Raw genomic sequence first — 16,326 nt, forward strand, 5'->3', positions numbered from 1 at the left:
ATAAACTCAGCTTGCCTAAGGAAACGTGGGCCTGGTTTACAAAAGCACCAAGGACACACATGTACAAACTGCGGGAATTCCACACTGGGAATTTGATGGGAATACAGACCCACAGTGATTCCAAAATAGAGAAAGTAGGATTCAGGCAGGAATCCTGGAAATCACAGCCCAGGTTGTGTTTGCTGTTTCTGTTGCCTGGAGTTGTATTTACTTCTATTTTTGGACCCTGAGGTTCATGAGGGATTTCAGGCCTAACAGGGATTATCTCAGCACTAATCTCAGGCCAAAACCTCCCTGGTCTTCACAGATAAGGTGTTCCTCATCCTCTGATTAGGCACAATCAGAGAACATCTAATAAACAATAAACCCCACAACTCTGCTCTTGCTCTCCTTTCTGACTGTTCTGTGGTCAGGGCACCTCCTTAAGAAGCAAAGACTTTTCTTTTCTGCTGGAGGAAATTCAAATTCACATCTCTGCCCTGCCAGGAGAGAAACTTGTCCTTCAGGAGAGGGAGAGCTCCTTACCCATTCTCTTTTAAACATCTTACACTTAGTACAAAAATCATTAAAGTTTCATGAAAGCCCAGAGAGAGAACAAACACGACCCAGCAGTCAGAGGGTCAGAGAATCCTGTGTTTGCTCTCTGGGCTGATTTTCCATTTTTTATGTTGCCGATTGAGTAGGAACCGATAACACCTTGGGAAATGCAGCCAGTGAGACACAGAAAAATAACAATGGAAAAGTGATCCATGCTGGGAGAAAAGTCAGAGAGAGAGAGGCATCCCACCTACAGAGAGTAGTGAGAGAGTGAAACCTTTTTCTTTGCTAAAACAAGAACTGCTGCAAGATGCTCCAACTTTTAGTCCCATCCCTCATTGTAAGACTTTTAAATAATAATCCACCTCCTTCTTTGGAATTGTCTGGGAAGAGGTGAATGAAGTGGCCCCGATTAAGGACACAGATATCACAGATGTCACAGATGTCACAGATGTCACAGATGTCACAGATGTCATGCTATCAACCAGTGACCATGGATGCCTTCATGGCCAGCAGTGAAAAGTGCCACCATGGTGCTCTTGAAGACAGGCAAGGAGATGAGAAAATATCCACAAAGCAAACAGGCTTGGGTGGAAAATCCAGGAAAACTGAGCCCTCAGCCCCACATGCAGCTCAGAGAGGGCAAATGGAGCCTTTCCAGCCTCATCCTGGCATGGTCACATTCCTTCACATGCCACCTGCATCCATGGTCAGGCACATTCCCATCATGACAGCCTGACTTCAGGAATGCTACATGCAAAATGAGCTGGAATCATATCCTCAGGCAAGTCTTAGTGATCTCCTGCCATCCTGGAATCACCACCATGGGAAAAGCTCTGACACCCAGGGAAACAAGACAGGCCGTGGAGACTCAAAGGGAGCAATGCAAGGGACAGAGTGGTGGGCTGACCACCAAGAAAAAGGAGAATTTGTTTTTTGAGCCTTGCTCTGTGCTGAAAACATAAAAATCCGGGGCAGAGAAAATATCAGAACCAGTAGAAGGTGGCCAGACCACTCCATGCAGGTTGGGTTGGTCATTTCACATGCGGCACGAAACGCCCACCAGAGATGCAGATGCCTTGGGAGACACTTGGGTTTCAGGAGGACAAAACTGACATGCAGGTGGCTCTCCAGGCTGAGAATGACACCAGGGGCCTCTCTCCCACTCCCAGCAAAGCAAGTGAGGGTGGGATGAACAACCTCATTCAAGATCAAGTGCAAAGATGCTGAGTGAAACATCAACCATCTGGAGCAAGGCAATTATATATACACTGAACTTCAGAGAGGTGTGTATATATAAGGAAACCATTGTGGTTTACTGCTGGTTCTCTTAATGCTGGGGGCACTTTTCCAGCCTTTTCCACTGCTGCAGATCTTTTTCCAAGCCCTCTCAGCCTTCCCTCAAGGTGATCTTCCTATAATTCCCCAAGGGAACGACGATGAGTTGGAGCCACGTTTTAGAGCAGTTTGGTGGACAGCAAGAGAGAGGAGAATAAAAAGCAAACCTGGAAGGTGAAACAGTGAAATACCTGTGGTTGCCATGGCTGTCAAGGTCTGCCCACCTTGCCCATCAATTACCCCATGGAGCTGGACTGTGTAATTAGTGGCAGGTTTGAGGTTGGTCACTACAGAGTGCTGGGAGTCCCCCGGCACTGTGCGCACCAGGGAGTCCAAGGGGAAGTCAGAGTTCCTGACTTCCAGAATAAAATGGTCAAAGGCCTTGTCCTGTGCCTCCCAGGTGAGTGACAGGCTGTCTGAGGTAGCATTTGATACACTGAGTTTGCTAAGGAGAAGTTCCTCTACTACGGGAAGAAAAACAAATGGAAATATATCACAGTTATTAAAAGCCAAAGCAATAAAATAAATTAATAGAGAAGTTTGAATTTGCATGCCCACAGGTCACAAGGGTCACCCAGCCTTGTGTTTCCCTATGCTCCCCATACCCCTGCCATCACCCTGACCCTGCCATGCATCATCAAATGAGCATATTCATAGTCTGCTGCTGCTGGAAACTGATTTATATTATCTGATAGCTGAGATTTGATATTTTGCTTTCACTGACCACGTTACTCCACTCCTATGACAAATCACTATGGCAACTTTTCCTAGAAAGGCAAAATTTGGTGGAAGTGTGAAACAATCACAGCGTGAGCCATTATCTACCTACAATAACAATGTTCTGTTTTTGTAGTCCAGTCCTCACTTCCCACTCTCATCCTGAACATTTGACTTCTCTGTCTTTTCTGGGGAAACTGTCAGCTGTAAAACCTTGAAATGTGCAATGTGCCAACAACTCAGTGCCTGCCTGTTCCATCCTCTGCCATCAACTCAGATGAACTTTTCAATCTCTCACCCAACATAACCTAAATCATTGAAGCAGTGAATGTGCCTTGCAGAATTGTGCTGGCACAGACTGAAACATGCCTGACATCTTTTGGGGGAATCAGGGTAAATCTGTGTCTAGAAATGAGCTGATCTGAGAGAAACTCTGTCTGCTCTGTGCTGTGGGCAGGTGCACACACAGGTTGAAAGGTTGAACATAAGGAGTTGTCTCCTGCTTGGTTCTTGGGATATTTGCTTTGCTTCTCATCTGCCTCAGAGGCTGCCCCAGCCCTAATGTTCAGACTCATGGTGTGAACGAGATCCCAGCAGGGTGTGATTGCCTGACTTTGCCGGAGGGGATGGTGGCTCAGCACGCACAGCTCACAATGTCCCCGGCTGCTCTTCCTCGGAAGGCCTAGAGGCAGAGGATGGGGAAATGGGTGGGCTGGTGGGGTAGCTGAGGGCAGGGAAGGGGGCACAACCTGTAAGGAAGAGCTCAGAAAAGCAGAGTTAGCACTGAGGTAGGTTTTGTGTACCTGTGGTAGCTGCGGCACTGACTGCCTGTGTGCGGAACCCGCGAGAGATCCCGGAGAGGTAGACAATGAAATCAGTGCTGGGAGAAAGCCCTGAGATATGAGCAGTCCTTGAGTTGCCTGAGAAGTTGAACTCCATGGGCTCCAGCAACCTGTTAGAATCAATAATTTCAATGGTAAAGACGTCGAAGTCCCCGTTGGAGGCTGTCCAGGAGAGGTTGAAGCTTTCGGGGGTAATGTCGGAAACCGTCAGCTCAGCAACGCGGGGCTGCTCTCCTGGGGAGGGAAACAACACCCGTCAGAAGGGCCCCTGAGCTCCTCCTGCTCTCCAGGGCTCCTCTGCCCTGCTGGCAGCACTCCCAGCTGGGGAGGAGGGTGTGAGTAAAAGCTTGCTACAAGCAGACAGTTACTACGGGGAGTAAACCAAATGAAAGTGTCGCAAAATGTTAGATAAGGAAAAAAAATTAAGGTAACATATAAAACTATGGCTAGCTCCCTTTCCCTGCAGGAGCAGCCATGTCTTTGAGGTCTGAGCATGAAAGCAGATGCAAAAGGACTTTTTTCAATGCCCCTGGGGCATTTGGAAAAGACGGCTTCCAGTTTTAGGAGAAGCTAAAACCAAAGCTGTTGCTTTATCCAAAGGAAAATCTTGTGTTTTGTTTACTCTTCTACTTTCCCTTTCAGCTTAAGTCTATGAAAGCTGGCTTGTAATTTTGGAGCTGGAGCCAAAATGCAAAACAGGGTGAGATGCCTTGGGGTTTCTTCCTCTCTGCAGACATCCCCGTAGCGTTACAGGAAGGTTCAGATATTTCTAACAATTGGAAGTCCCCAGAAGGGAAGATTTTGAAAAGCTGGGTGCTGAGCTTGACCCAGAAAGGGAAGGGAAAACCTCAGCAGGGCATTTTCTGCTGTTTTCATGAGGGCAAAGGAAAGGGAGCACATTGCATATTTAGGCAGGACACCCATGATGTGTTTCCTGCTTTGTCTCTTTGTGCTGCACATGGCTCTGTTCTCCACAGGCATCTGCTCCCAGCTCCTGGTGAGGACTCTCAAAGCTCAGCACTTTCACAGGGACGCAGCACAGACACATTCCTGCCCAAGCCAGGCTGCTCAAAGCACTACAGAAACAAGCAAGCCCTGCTGCACTTCATGCTTTAATTCTGATTAGTTCTCACAGGTACTTGCATCCCTCTCTGTGCTGGGTAATGTGTGCTTGGGGGAAGCTGGCAAGAGCCAGCTCTGGCTATCTCACAGGGACAGGAGGTTGCAAAGGGCTGGGGGGGAGCCCAGAGGCAGCAGAAATTGTCTACAAGGAATTATCTGAAGGAAAGGCCACTGGTGCCCCTTTACTGCCAATTAATTCACATTGCTCATTAGTTATCATAACACCTGGAGGATCAGAGAGCCTCACAGCACACATGTAAATATACATTTATCTCTCATGGTCAAAGCCTGTGATAAGCTCTTATTTCAAACTGTTGCCTTTCACATGATCAGCCAAAAAATGAGTTTGGGGCCCTTGATGAGTTTCATGCAAGCTCCTGATAGCACAGAGCTCACCTGCCTCCTCTCAGGCCAGTTTTACGCCAGGGTAGTTCTGCCGAATTTAATCTTTTGCATTATATCTTTTTCAGACCAATCAGACTGTTTCATGATCTTAGATGGCTAAATGTATTTTATTAGTCATATCAGGAATTAATTTGTGTCCTTTCCTATATGAGAACATATAGAAGGTGTTTGTCCTTGCCCTGAGTCAGGTACACACAACTTTACCATGCTGAGTCTGAATTCACACAGAAGCTGCTGCAGGATTTCAGAGGCAGAGGGTAAAAACTGAACTCCCTCTCAGGCTTTGATTATCTGGACTAATAGAGGAGAGATTTTTATAATTTTACCAGGCAACCTGGCCTTTCCCTAGCAGGTACAACATCCAGCTGGGTTTTGCTGTTAGTGTCAGCCAGGTAAGTGAGGGAAGGGAACAAAAAGAAACTATTCTGAGGCAGGGTTTGGGGTAAAGCAGGGAGGGAAGGGCTGCACCAGGGCACTGAAGCCCTGGCTGGAAACCCTGACCACGAGACATTTCCATGGCAGAGATGTTCAGCCAAGCTCTCCCGAGCTCAGGGAAATGCCATGCAGGGCTGAGCAGCGAGCAGGATTTGCCCAGCACTCGCGAGAGCTCCGGCTCATCTCTGTCAGAAAGAACCTGGGGCTGCCAGAGAGATACCTGTGGTGGCCTCAAGAGAGAGGGGGGTGCTCCTGTAGCCCTGAGCGAGCCCCTGGAGGGTGATGGTGTAAGGAGTGTTGGCCTTGAGGCCGGTGACATTCACAGAGCTCTGTGTCCCCGGCACTGTGACACCGCGGGGCTCCTCGGCGCTGCCCGACACCTGCACCTGCAGGACAAAGCTCTCATAGGTGCCGTCGGCCGCGCTCCAGGTGAGCTGGAAACCATCCCAGCCAGCCTCGGACACCGAGAGCTGCCCCAGCTCGGGTTCCTCCTCTGGAGAAGGACAGAGAGTCAGGCTGTTACTTGGGTTGCAGGGCGGTGCTGATGTCGGGTTATTTGATGAGGGTCTGCGTTGATGAATTTCACATTTGATCGGCACCCTGAGGTGCCTCCCCTGCCCATATCTGCACAATCAGCTGCTCAGACACTTCAATAAAGCCACTTTGGAGATGTGGCAAAACAGAACAGTGAGAGAAGGACTGTAATAATTAATAAATGTTTAGAGGCTGCTCACAGACATCTGCTCATAGAGGATCTTACAGCTGTGAGTGTTTTGCCAACGTTAATTCCAGCTCCCCATGAGATAAGTAGGTATTACTGTGACAACTTTACTCGGTGTTTGCCATTCTGAAGTAACTGTGTTGTAAGGGTTTAGAGTAGTCAGGATTCAGATATTTATGCTTTTAGTTGCATCCACTTGAAGGATGCTGCTTATGCTTCCAAACTGTTTCCAATACAAAACAATAAAGAAGAGGAAAATGCCCCCATGTCTGCATGTCTTTAATGGATTTGTCTTTTTTTAGGATATTATTCTACCCACAAAACCTTCCTGGGGGTGGAGACAGGCCTTCCAGAGTTACTGATATTAATCTAAAATCAGAATGTTCATTCACAGACATTAACATGTTCATTCCCCACAGGGGGAAGTTGGGAGCCATCAGAGGTAACTCTGATGCTGTTAAATCTGAAAGTTGAGGTAATTTGCTCAGCAAGAATGGAAAGTTCTTTGTTATAAAGGAGATACAACTGATTCCTTAAAATTAACAGTCAGATGGGAAAATGAGAGAGCAATGCCTGATTTTTCTACCTGGAAATTCCTGTGTGCTCTGTCACTGACCTGTGGCCTCTGATGATTTTCTAGCACCCTGCTGACCTATTTGAATTGCTGACACATACGTGCTACAGTAAGAACAGGGTGTCTCTGAATAATCCCATTCTGCACAACTGAGAATTCACAGGAGATGCTGCATGAAGGGAAATGGATCTGATTTGTCAATTGTAAACTTCAACTTCATGCATATTGTAATACAGAAGTTAAGGGGGGCCTGGAATAAATGAAATTTAGGAGCATGAATGAATTTAGCAGCATCCTTCATATAAAGTTTCTCCCTGTAAAACCAGAGTGATTACTGCATGGCTGCTCAAAGCCTTAGGCAGGCAGCTGGGGCTGGATTTTCAGAGGTTGAGCACTCATAGATCATAATGATCTCCAGGGAAATTCATTAACAAATCAGTAAATTACTACTATTCAGGAACACAAGTTCTGCTGAGCTTTTCCCATCCTGTTAGAAGGAAAGAGATTGTTTATGACACGATGACGATGTTCAACAACAATAAAAAAAATGCATTAATCCAAAGCTGTCTTCCCTTATCAGGAACAGAAAGGAGATTCATTGAGGTAAAATACGAATTCTGCCAAAACAAGATTGTTATCTAGAAAAGAGAAAGTAGGACAGAAGGGGAACTGGTTGTATCAGAGATCACAATCTGTTGGTGGCAACAGAAACAAATAAAATAAATAAATTTCCTTAAAATGAAAGTGAAACTAAAGTTACAGTAAGATTAAATCTTTTACATAGAAGCCTGGTTATAACGAGTAATGCAGGAACCATCACAGCTTGAGAGCAATTCTGATTTCTCTACAAATGCTCTGTTTCAGTCTCCTCCAAGATGCAGGGCCCCTTTTCCTGCCATTTGTTTCTCATGCACGTCCAAGACAGAAAAGCAAACAACCCTCTCACGCTCTCCAGGGACCAAGGGATTCTCCCGTGGAACCATGCACCAAACAGGATTGTTGGGGACCTCCAAAATCCTCAGCCATCCAGCACCCAACACAGATGACAAAGCAGTCACAGTGTCATGGGAAAGATCAAGGGATGATGTTTCTTATTTAAGACAAAATCCAAACCAAAACAGAGAGAACACACCATGGAGAGGTGAGACTGTTCTGCCTCTGTGGAACAATCTTTGTGTCTCTACATAAATAGTTTACCTCATGTTGGAATTTGATTTTGAGGGATGTTCAAATAGTCCTTGGTCTCCAGATGTGAGCTCACACTAATCATTCTTGCTAATGCTCATTTGGTCATTACTGAACTCAGCCCTGTCACCTCATGAAATTCATGGAATAGGGGCAAGAGGTGGGAGTTTTTGGAAAGGTGAACTCCCAGGGTGTCACAACCTTTTTTCTTCTCTGACATCACCACTTCCACGCCAATGTTGCAAACTCCTCCTGTGTTTAAGCACAATCCAGACAAGCACCTGCAGCATCTCTCTGTTCCCACATTCCTTAGCAGCAGCAGATGCATCCATGTCTCTCTGTGCATGTGATTTGAAAAGAGAAATTTGATGCTGCAGCACCTTCAAAACTGCATGGGGCATTGTCCTGCACCACCCAAGGCTCTCTTTCCATACCTGTAAATGTTTCATCCCATGCAAAAGGAAGACTAAACCAATGGAGAGGAAAAGCATCTCTCACAAAGCCTAAAATAGAGACCAAAGCCATATGGAAATGGAGTTCTGTATTTCAAAGCAGAAAAGGAACACATGGCTGTGAATCCATGGGAAATACCTGTAGCCACTAGAGCTCCCAGGGACCAAGAGAGCTGGCTTTGGGTGCTTCCACAGAGGTTAATCTGGAGTTGTGTGCCAGCTGGGAGATCGGGAATTTCTGTTTCTCGGAGATTTCCCAGCATAAATATTTCCTGTGTTCTTTTTAAAATGGACAGGCCTTCCAGAATGATAAGGAACTGATCAAATACCTCATCCTGTGCTGCCCAGGACAGGGTGAAACCACTGGAAGTCCTGTGGGTGACGTTAAGGTCACGAAGAGCCCCAGTGGCTCCTGAGCTGGGCAGGTGAGGGGGCTCCAGGAGCAGAGCAGGAGGCTCAGGGCTGGGGGTGTTAAAGAGCTGAGCTGGGGAGGTGCAGGGCTGGGGGGATCAAATGGTGTTTACTGATTGATTCTCCAGGTGTGGTGGCCAGAAGTGCTAAATAAAGGTAAATTTAGAGATAAAATTTCCTGATAATGGCCCCAAACCAGCAGCCAACAGCTGCTCCAACACACTCCGTGTGCTGTGCATTAGGAGCTCTGAAAACAAAGCAAACAGAGGAATTCTCCTGGTGTTGGAGACTGAATCCAGGCCTCGAGCAGAGGGAGCAGCAGCACGGACAGCCTGGTTCTCACAGAGCCACCCTGAGCAGCAGATCCAGAGCTGGACCAGCACACACAGAGATGAGCTGGAACGCCTCCAGCAGGGAGCTGGCACATCCTCTGCTGGTGGAAATCACTTCTCTTTGATTACCTCCAAAGAACTTTGCTCATTTACATCACATTGGCACCCTAGGCAACAAAACATGCCCTTTGTCTTTCCTACACCCATCAGTGAATGCTGCTAACACAAACCATGAGGGGAATTCATGCCAAAAATCACAAAGACATCCAAACCCAGGCTGAGAAATCCCAGCAGAAACATGCTAAGGCTCCTCACATCCTACCAAAAACAGGCTTGGAGGAGCTATCCATTGTAATACACACAGAAAAAAGTGGAGGGGACACACATTCTTGCCTAGAAACTAGGATAGAAAGAACCTAACAAATATCTCCTATAGGAGATCCCAAGGAATGGAAAGGGGAAAGCCCTGGCTTTCAGCTGAATGATCTATGCATATATCCTGTAGAACAGTCAGATTCTGGAAACGTGAGAGCTGTGGAGATCACAGGGAACGTGTTTGTGATCCCAGCCGCAAGGCCCCAGGCAGGGGATTTCTCTGACATGCAGAATTATCTCCTCATTAGTGGGAACCCACATCATTTCACACCTCAGTGACTTCCTTGCTTTCATGCTCCACTTGCATTCAATTAAGAGAGAGCAAGTCATGGAGCACCATCCATCAGCTCAGCTCAAACATGTACTCGGGATGCATTACATGACTCCAAATTCACACATCCATCACAAAGAAATACATTTTCAGAGGAGCAAAATCAATTAGAAATGTTTTCAAAGAGATGTAGAAATGCTATCTTGTAAATACTCTCTCGGGTCAGATGCAGGTGTGAAAACATTGTTTTCTGCTCACCTCTAGGAAGAAGAGAAGGCTGTAAGGCAAAGAGTGATTTACATATATATATATATATATAAAATACATATTTATATTTACATATGTCATTGATATTATTGATTTAGGTGATAGCTGCCCTTAAACCAGGCCAGCCATGACCTGAACAAGCCCTATCCATACTGCAGCCTGGAGAGAACCATGTTTCCATCACACCAGCACAGCTACAATGGTCACCACTGTCATCATCCCCTCTTCCCCAGTACGCCACTGTCAGAACTGATATCTGACTGCTCCAGCTGAGCTCATGGAACAAAGCAGGAAGGTTTGGAAGCCTTCTGCAACTCCCAGCTGCTTGTGCATCAGCAGGTGCCAAGCAGGTCTTTCCTACTCTGGCAACAGGCAAAAAATTATGGCATCGAGAGCACTGGCACTTGATTAATCTAAAAATTGTCCAGATAACAGGCACAGAGGTGGGTGGGCTTGACTGGGAGGGTTTCTGCTGAAGGCAAGAGTGGGCAGCCCAGTGGGGAGGAGATGGCAGCAGTGCATCCCACAGAGACAGCCCCATGCCTGGATGGTCCCTGGGAAACTGAGCACAAAACCCTGCCCTGAACCCTGGACTGGAAACTGAAGGTAAAACATTCAAAATTACAAGAGGCAAAATAAAATTAGGGTGGCATTACACTCCTGATGTACTGAGGGTGTGTGAGAACCCTGTGTAAGATCAGCCAAAACTGGCCTCTCATTTTCCCTCATTGCCCCTCATTTTACCTGAGCACTCCACATTTCTCCCAGATCCCTGCCAGTTCTAGCACAGCTACACAAGGATTTGGTTCCTCCAGTCTGGATGGAAAATGCAGCAGCAGTTCAAGTATATGATAAAAACCCTGAGGGAGCAACCACCTGTGTGAGATTTGAATCCAGAAATTTTCTGGATTCACAGGTGAATTTTATTTTATTTTATTTTATTGTGCCAACTTTGGCAGCTGCCTGGAGGTTGCCATGTACAGGTTGTCCCATGGAACAGAGGGAATGTAATTCTGAATATTACTTTGGACTTCATGACTCCACAAATGAATTTGTGGGTGAGAAAGAGTGGTTTCCCTCTACCACAGATATATCCCACCTTAAATTCATGTGTATCAGGGGAATATGTGGCTTTGTGTACAAACAGGAGATAGAAAAATGCAAATGATATGAGTACATGGAAAATACTCTGATACCACAGTCAGTATCAGTGTTCTTTGTTTAGCAGGCAGAATGCTGTAACACATAATGGAAAATCTGGAAAACAAACTGTAAAATAACAAGAGCAATGGAGCTTAAACACTTGATTTAAGAAGAAGGGGAATAGATGGCCATGGAAAAAAGAGAGCTCTGAGAGCTTTAGGTGGGTGGGTGACAGTCAGAGAATGACTCACAGTGGTGAGATGAATGAACAGAGATGAAAGCTGTTTAAAAGGGAAACTGGATGGATAAGAAGCAGACACTCCTTCCCAGGCTGGAATATTTCTTACTGTCAGCTTAGGAAATAGCTCAGTATCTCTTGGTAAAATCTGCAGGCTGAGCCTGGCCTGAATATGTCTGTGGTGTGGTGTTGGCCTTTTGAGGAATTCCACTGAAATGTTTTGCTGGTGATTTTACTAAAAAGGATGCTTATGTGCTGCCAGGACACTTCCCCAGCTTCTTGGGATAGAGCAAGCAGTATTCTGTATCACTTCTTCCTTCTGAATCTGGGATTTTATATTATTCCCCAAGCGGGCTCTCAGCCAATCTTTCCCAGTCCCTCATGTGAGACATGATGACCCAGCAAGGTTTCCTTTTCAGTCCCCTTTGGATAAACCACTTTCTCCTCTCCTAACCAGCTGGTTAAACTGGGCTTGCAGTGCCTGTGCACCTCTGAATTTCATGAAGAAACCACTGCAGCACATCACAAAGCCAGAAATACTGGAGTAGTTACCACTGAAAATCCTCATCCTGAGCTCCGGTGCCAGGTGCTCTCCAAGGAGGATTCAGCTGAACAAATGGATAACCTTCCCTGGCAAATTCAGTTTCCTGGTGGTCAGCACTGCACTTTCCCATGGAACTGGCTCACCTAATCATTCTTGCTAATGTTTCTTTGGGTTTGTATAAAAAAGGGTGGCGCAATCTGAGCCTTGGAGAAGCCAGGAGAGGAAGAGGGACTGACGCACAACGTGCACAAGGGCCTTTGGTAAACAGCATAAATCTCCTGAAAAACATTCAGCAGAACGGAAAAGTTACTTCTCCAAGCCACGCTCTGCTGTACAAACTCACTTCCAGAGGCAGGACAGTATCACATCCACGATTCATCAACAGTTGCTGCCCAATCTGCGTCCTCCAGCAGAGGAATTTGAGCCTGGCTCTTGGTTTCTCTAATGCTCACTCATTTATCTCCCCAGGCCTCTCATGGCTGATGTATTGCCATCCATCCTGCTCCAGGCCCCACATTGTGCTCTGCAGGCAGGCTTCCAGGAGCAGAGCAGGAGGGAACAAAGCCCAGTCTGAGTGCTGGGCTGCTCAGAGCTGGGCTATGTGCTCACCCTACAGATGAGCTACTGGGACATGCTCAAGGCAAGGTCCCTCCGAGGAGTAAAATGGCTCATTTTCTTTAATTTCTGAGTCAAACCTTGGTGCAATGCCAGGTGGGACCCTGGTGATACTTTCACTAATAACAGAAAGGAGTCTCCTGTTGTGGGCCCAGCTCCCAGGGGAGCAGAGTGCTGCTCTCCAGCCAATCCACACACCTTGATTTTATAGGAAGTGCTGGTTTGGAGGCTGTCAGTCCCAGCTCTCAGGGGTTCTCTGGGCAGGAAGGGCTCTGCTGTGACACTTCCATGTACTCCAGCCCCAAAGTGCTGCAGGCTTCTGTATTCACACACCGCAAGACCCTAAAGCTGTTCCCCTGTCTGTTCCCCTAGGACCACAAGGTCCCTCATGGAATTCTCCTGTATTTCTGAAGCCTCTGGAGCAAAAATGCTCATTTCAGGGAGCTCCTCTGGGTCAGGACTCAATGCTTGCATTAGGGTTACACTACAGGAAACTACAAGAGACAAACAAGCAAATGGAAATGTGAAATATTCAGTCCTCCCTTTCCAGCAAAATTTAGCAAACTACACTCTGTAATCTTTGCCATCCCTTGAGTGCAGGATCAGGGAGATCAGTTCAAAAAGACTTTGTCACTTGAGCTGCACTTCCTCCCTGTAAAGAGACAGAAGCAACAGTGGCTTCCATCGTGTACTTGCAAGATTTTGTGATGTCCTTTGCTAGAGGTTCATGAGCTCTGAGTGTTTCAGCTTGCCTCTGCCAGAGAGGGCAAAACAAGATTGTTTGGCTCTAGCCTGAGGACTTGGGACCTCCCAAGTGCTGGAACAGGGATAAAGAGGAGTGTCTTGAGGGTAGATGGGAAAGCAAATTGAAGAGACCACTTGTCTTGTACTGCCCAGGCTTCCAGAGAATTTCTGCTCCCTCTGCTGTGTTTGGATTTGTCCATTCCTAAGCAGGAGAAAGGTCACAGAGCCAGGTCATGTCAACTGCTGCTCCCAGGAGCCCACTGCAGAGCCCTCTTTGTTTACTGGTGCTCTGAGTAAAGACATAGAACAAATACAGCCGCCAGATGAAGGTTGTTCTAAAGAAAAAGAAGAAAAAAAAGGCAAACCAGGAAAAAGAGGTCACCTTGCGGAGCTTTGGGAGGTGGTGCTGAAAAGATCAGGCTGTGAGATTCCACAGCACATTGTTTCTGCCTCTTCACCATCTCTGCAGACTTCTTTGAAACCTCTCAGTCTTCCAACTGAGAACTTTTCCAAGAGAAAGTTAGAAAATTGAAGCCTGCTCACTCCTGCCACACAAAGCTACAGCTTCCTTTTTTCTGTATGTGCCCCAAGGCTTCCCAATTTTTCCCTGCACTGGACACAGGCCTGACTTTGGCATCAAACAACTCACTCAGGACAGATGGTTTCCAGACCATGTAACTCTCTGATGGATTCTGCCTCTAGAAAGAACTCAGAGGTTGTGCTGGTGTGAACACTGCCAGGGAACATGAACCCAGCTTTGATAATTTCAGCTGTGTAGTTATTAATTTGTAAAATCCGCAATGTCTGGCATGTGCTCACCTCACAGACAGTCTTTGGGGAGAAAAGGATGAACACCTTGGTATCTGCTAAGGACAATAACTGTAGTTGATTCTGATTTCACCACCTCTGCTTGCTTAGAGCAGTTAAGGCTTTGCCTCACAGGATTTAGGCTGAGAAACCTAAAGATTCAGGACTTATTTGTGTTCTGTACTGAGATATAATTCTCTGTGCAACAAGCTTTGGCTCAAAACGTTTCACAGAGGATAAAACCTTGTTCAGTAAGTCATCTGATACTGGTCAGTGGGAGTGATTTGCACAAATGGAGATGGCAGAAACAGACAAATGTAAGTCACAGTGCCCAGTGGAAACAGTGGCTGGAACCAGATTGGGGCCGGAGCCTTTTCCACTTTTGGATGAGAAAAGTGAAATAGGGCAACATCAGAGCCCCACTGGCCCTGCTGAGAGAGGATGGCCTGCTGTGAAGAGAATCCATTAGGCAGGAACAAACAATTTTAAACTCATTCCGGTTGCTCTTCCTCTTAGTTTTTTGTCTGTAGAAAGCAAAACATGTTAGAAGACATGACGTAAGAAAATACCCACCCTCACCTAAAACAAAGAATGAGTTCTACATCTGTGCAGCACCAGTGGATGAGTTCTTTGTGAGGCCTCTCAAAGGACGAGCATGAAATCATTGGGAACATGGAGGTGAACACAGCAGGGAGGGAAATACAGAGCTACCTTTCCCTCTCTCCTGCTGGCAGAGCTGTCTGCTCTGCAGGAGGCTCCCCAGACATGGATTAGATCAGGTGAAGCTACCCCTGGGCTTGTCCTTGCCTGGTGACCACCAAAAGCTGTCACTCACCAGTGGAACCCTTGACAGTGGTGGGTTTGCTTTTGTGCCTGCCCTTCTCTGCCTGCAGGCTGATGGTGTACTCCGTGCCGGGGTCCAGCCCCTGCAGCAGGAAGGAGGTGCTGTCCACTGGGATCTCCAGCTCGCCCCTCTTCCCCGCGGGGCCCGAGTACACGAGGCGGTAGCGGTCGAACTTGGCCGCCGGCCGTCTCCAGCGAAGGGACAGGGTGGTCTCCGTGGGCTCGCTCACTTCCAGGTCCTTGGGGTTGTCAAGATCTACAGGGGGAAACAGAAGCAAAGTTGAGGTGTCTCTGAGCTGCCCTGAGACAGTTTTTCAGGCACCTGTAGAGGAACATCTCCACTGGCGGTCCGGCAGCAGCTGAGGGTCTGCCCACCTTTGGGACCTGTTGAAGTGTGTAGGGGACGGTGATGTTCTCTTTTATAGATGTCCTTGGGTGACTTTTTGATGCTGCTATCCCCCATTGTCTGTTCTGTTTATCCTGTATATTAAGTTCTACACCATTAAGACTGGCTCTGAGAGCAAGTCAGGGGGAAAAAAAAGTGCAGAGTTTGTTTGCAGAAGCTGCACTCCCTCCTCCACATTCTGCTCCTGAACTGTGCTGTCTGCAGCATGGACAGACAGCAGGACAGAGATCTCTTGTGCTTTCAGTTAGTTTTTAGCTGAGGCAGAGAATTTCCCTGGGACTGTTTTTTTTTTTTTTATCTTTTCCTTTTTTTTGGAAGTGTTTAACCCTGCTCTGGACTGAAACCCCAGAGGGACACCAGGATCTCACACCTGAGGCCCACTGGGGTCCAGGATGGCATTTCCCAGCATCAGAGGGACTGATAAGAGACTGAGCAGCTGAGCTACCCACAGCACACCTCTCTGAAATTACCATCTCACTTTGGAATGACAAGAGGTTTTATTGTTTCATATTATTCATTTTTTATGCTTGTGGGCCCTTGGTTTGTTAAATAAAGAGTTTTTCCACTTTTCTCTAAGGAGATTTTTTTTCCCAGACCCATTGGGGGTGGGGCCATTTGGGTTTGCTCTCCCGAGGGACCCCATTTGGGGGTTTCCTCCCAAATTTGCCCTAAGCCAGGACAACAGACAAAATCAGAACAAATTTCTCACACATTCGAGAGGCAGAAGTAAAGCCTTCAGGTAATTTGCCTAGGAAAAGGGGGTATGTGTGAAAAAGTTCTGGATTGGAAGGTCAGTCAGGAGTACTGCAACCACTCTTCATCACATCAACGTTTTGGCCATCACCACACCTGCCAGAAACCCTCACAGATCAAGGATGGCCAGAGTGATCAGTGTAGGATAATTAGCATTAAGGAGCTCACCTGGAGATGAAACTCCCAGAACATTAACAGGAGCAGGAAAAAGAAGTCAGATTCAGAGGTCATGATCTTTGTGGGAATTTT

At 46.9% G+C, this 16,326-nt stretch overlaps 1 protein-coding gene across 6 annotated transcripts in view; it reads right to left on the reverse strand.

Annotated features, from left to right (window-relative positions):
* Positions 1-16,326, reverse strand: part of TNC (tenascin C) — a 75,043-nt gene that overhangs the window by 24,738 nt on the left and 33,979 nt on the right. For 3 of the 6 annotated variants that reach the window (XM_063408840.1, XM_063408841.1, XM_063408842.1), the window contains exons 10-12: positions 14,911-15,174; positions 5,617-5,889; positions 3,396-3,668 (exon numbers count right to left, since the gene is read on the reverse strand). In XM_063408840.1, coding sequence (XP_063264910.1) covers positions 3,396-3,668; positions 5,617-5,889; positions 14,911-15,174 — 810 coding nt within the window. Of the gene's footprint in view, positions 1-2,066; positions 2,340-3,395; positions 3,669-5,616; positions 5,890-14,910; positions 15,175-16,326 lie in introns of all 6 variants that reach the window. The other 3 variants (XM_063408843.1, XM_063408844.1, XM_063408839.1) reach the window with 2 other exon arrangements.

The sequence above is a fragment of the Prinia subflava genome, chromosome 12 (genome assembly GCF_021018805.1).
Source record: "Prinia subflava isolate CZ2003 ecotype Zambia chromosome 12, Cam_Psub_1.2, whole genome shotgun sequence".
In the NCBI taxonomy this organism is placed as follows: Eukaryota; Metazoa; Chordata; class Aves; order Passeriformes; family Cisticolidae; genus Prinia; species Prinia subflava.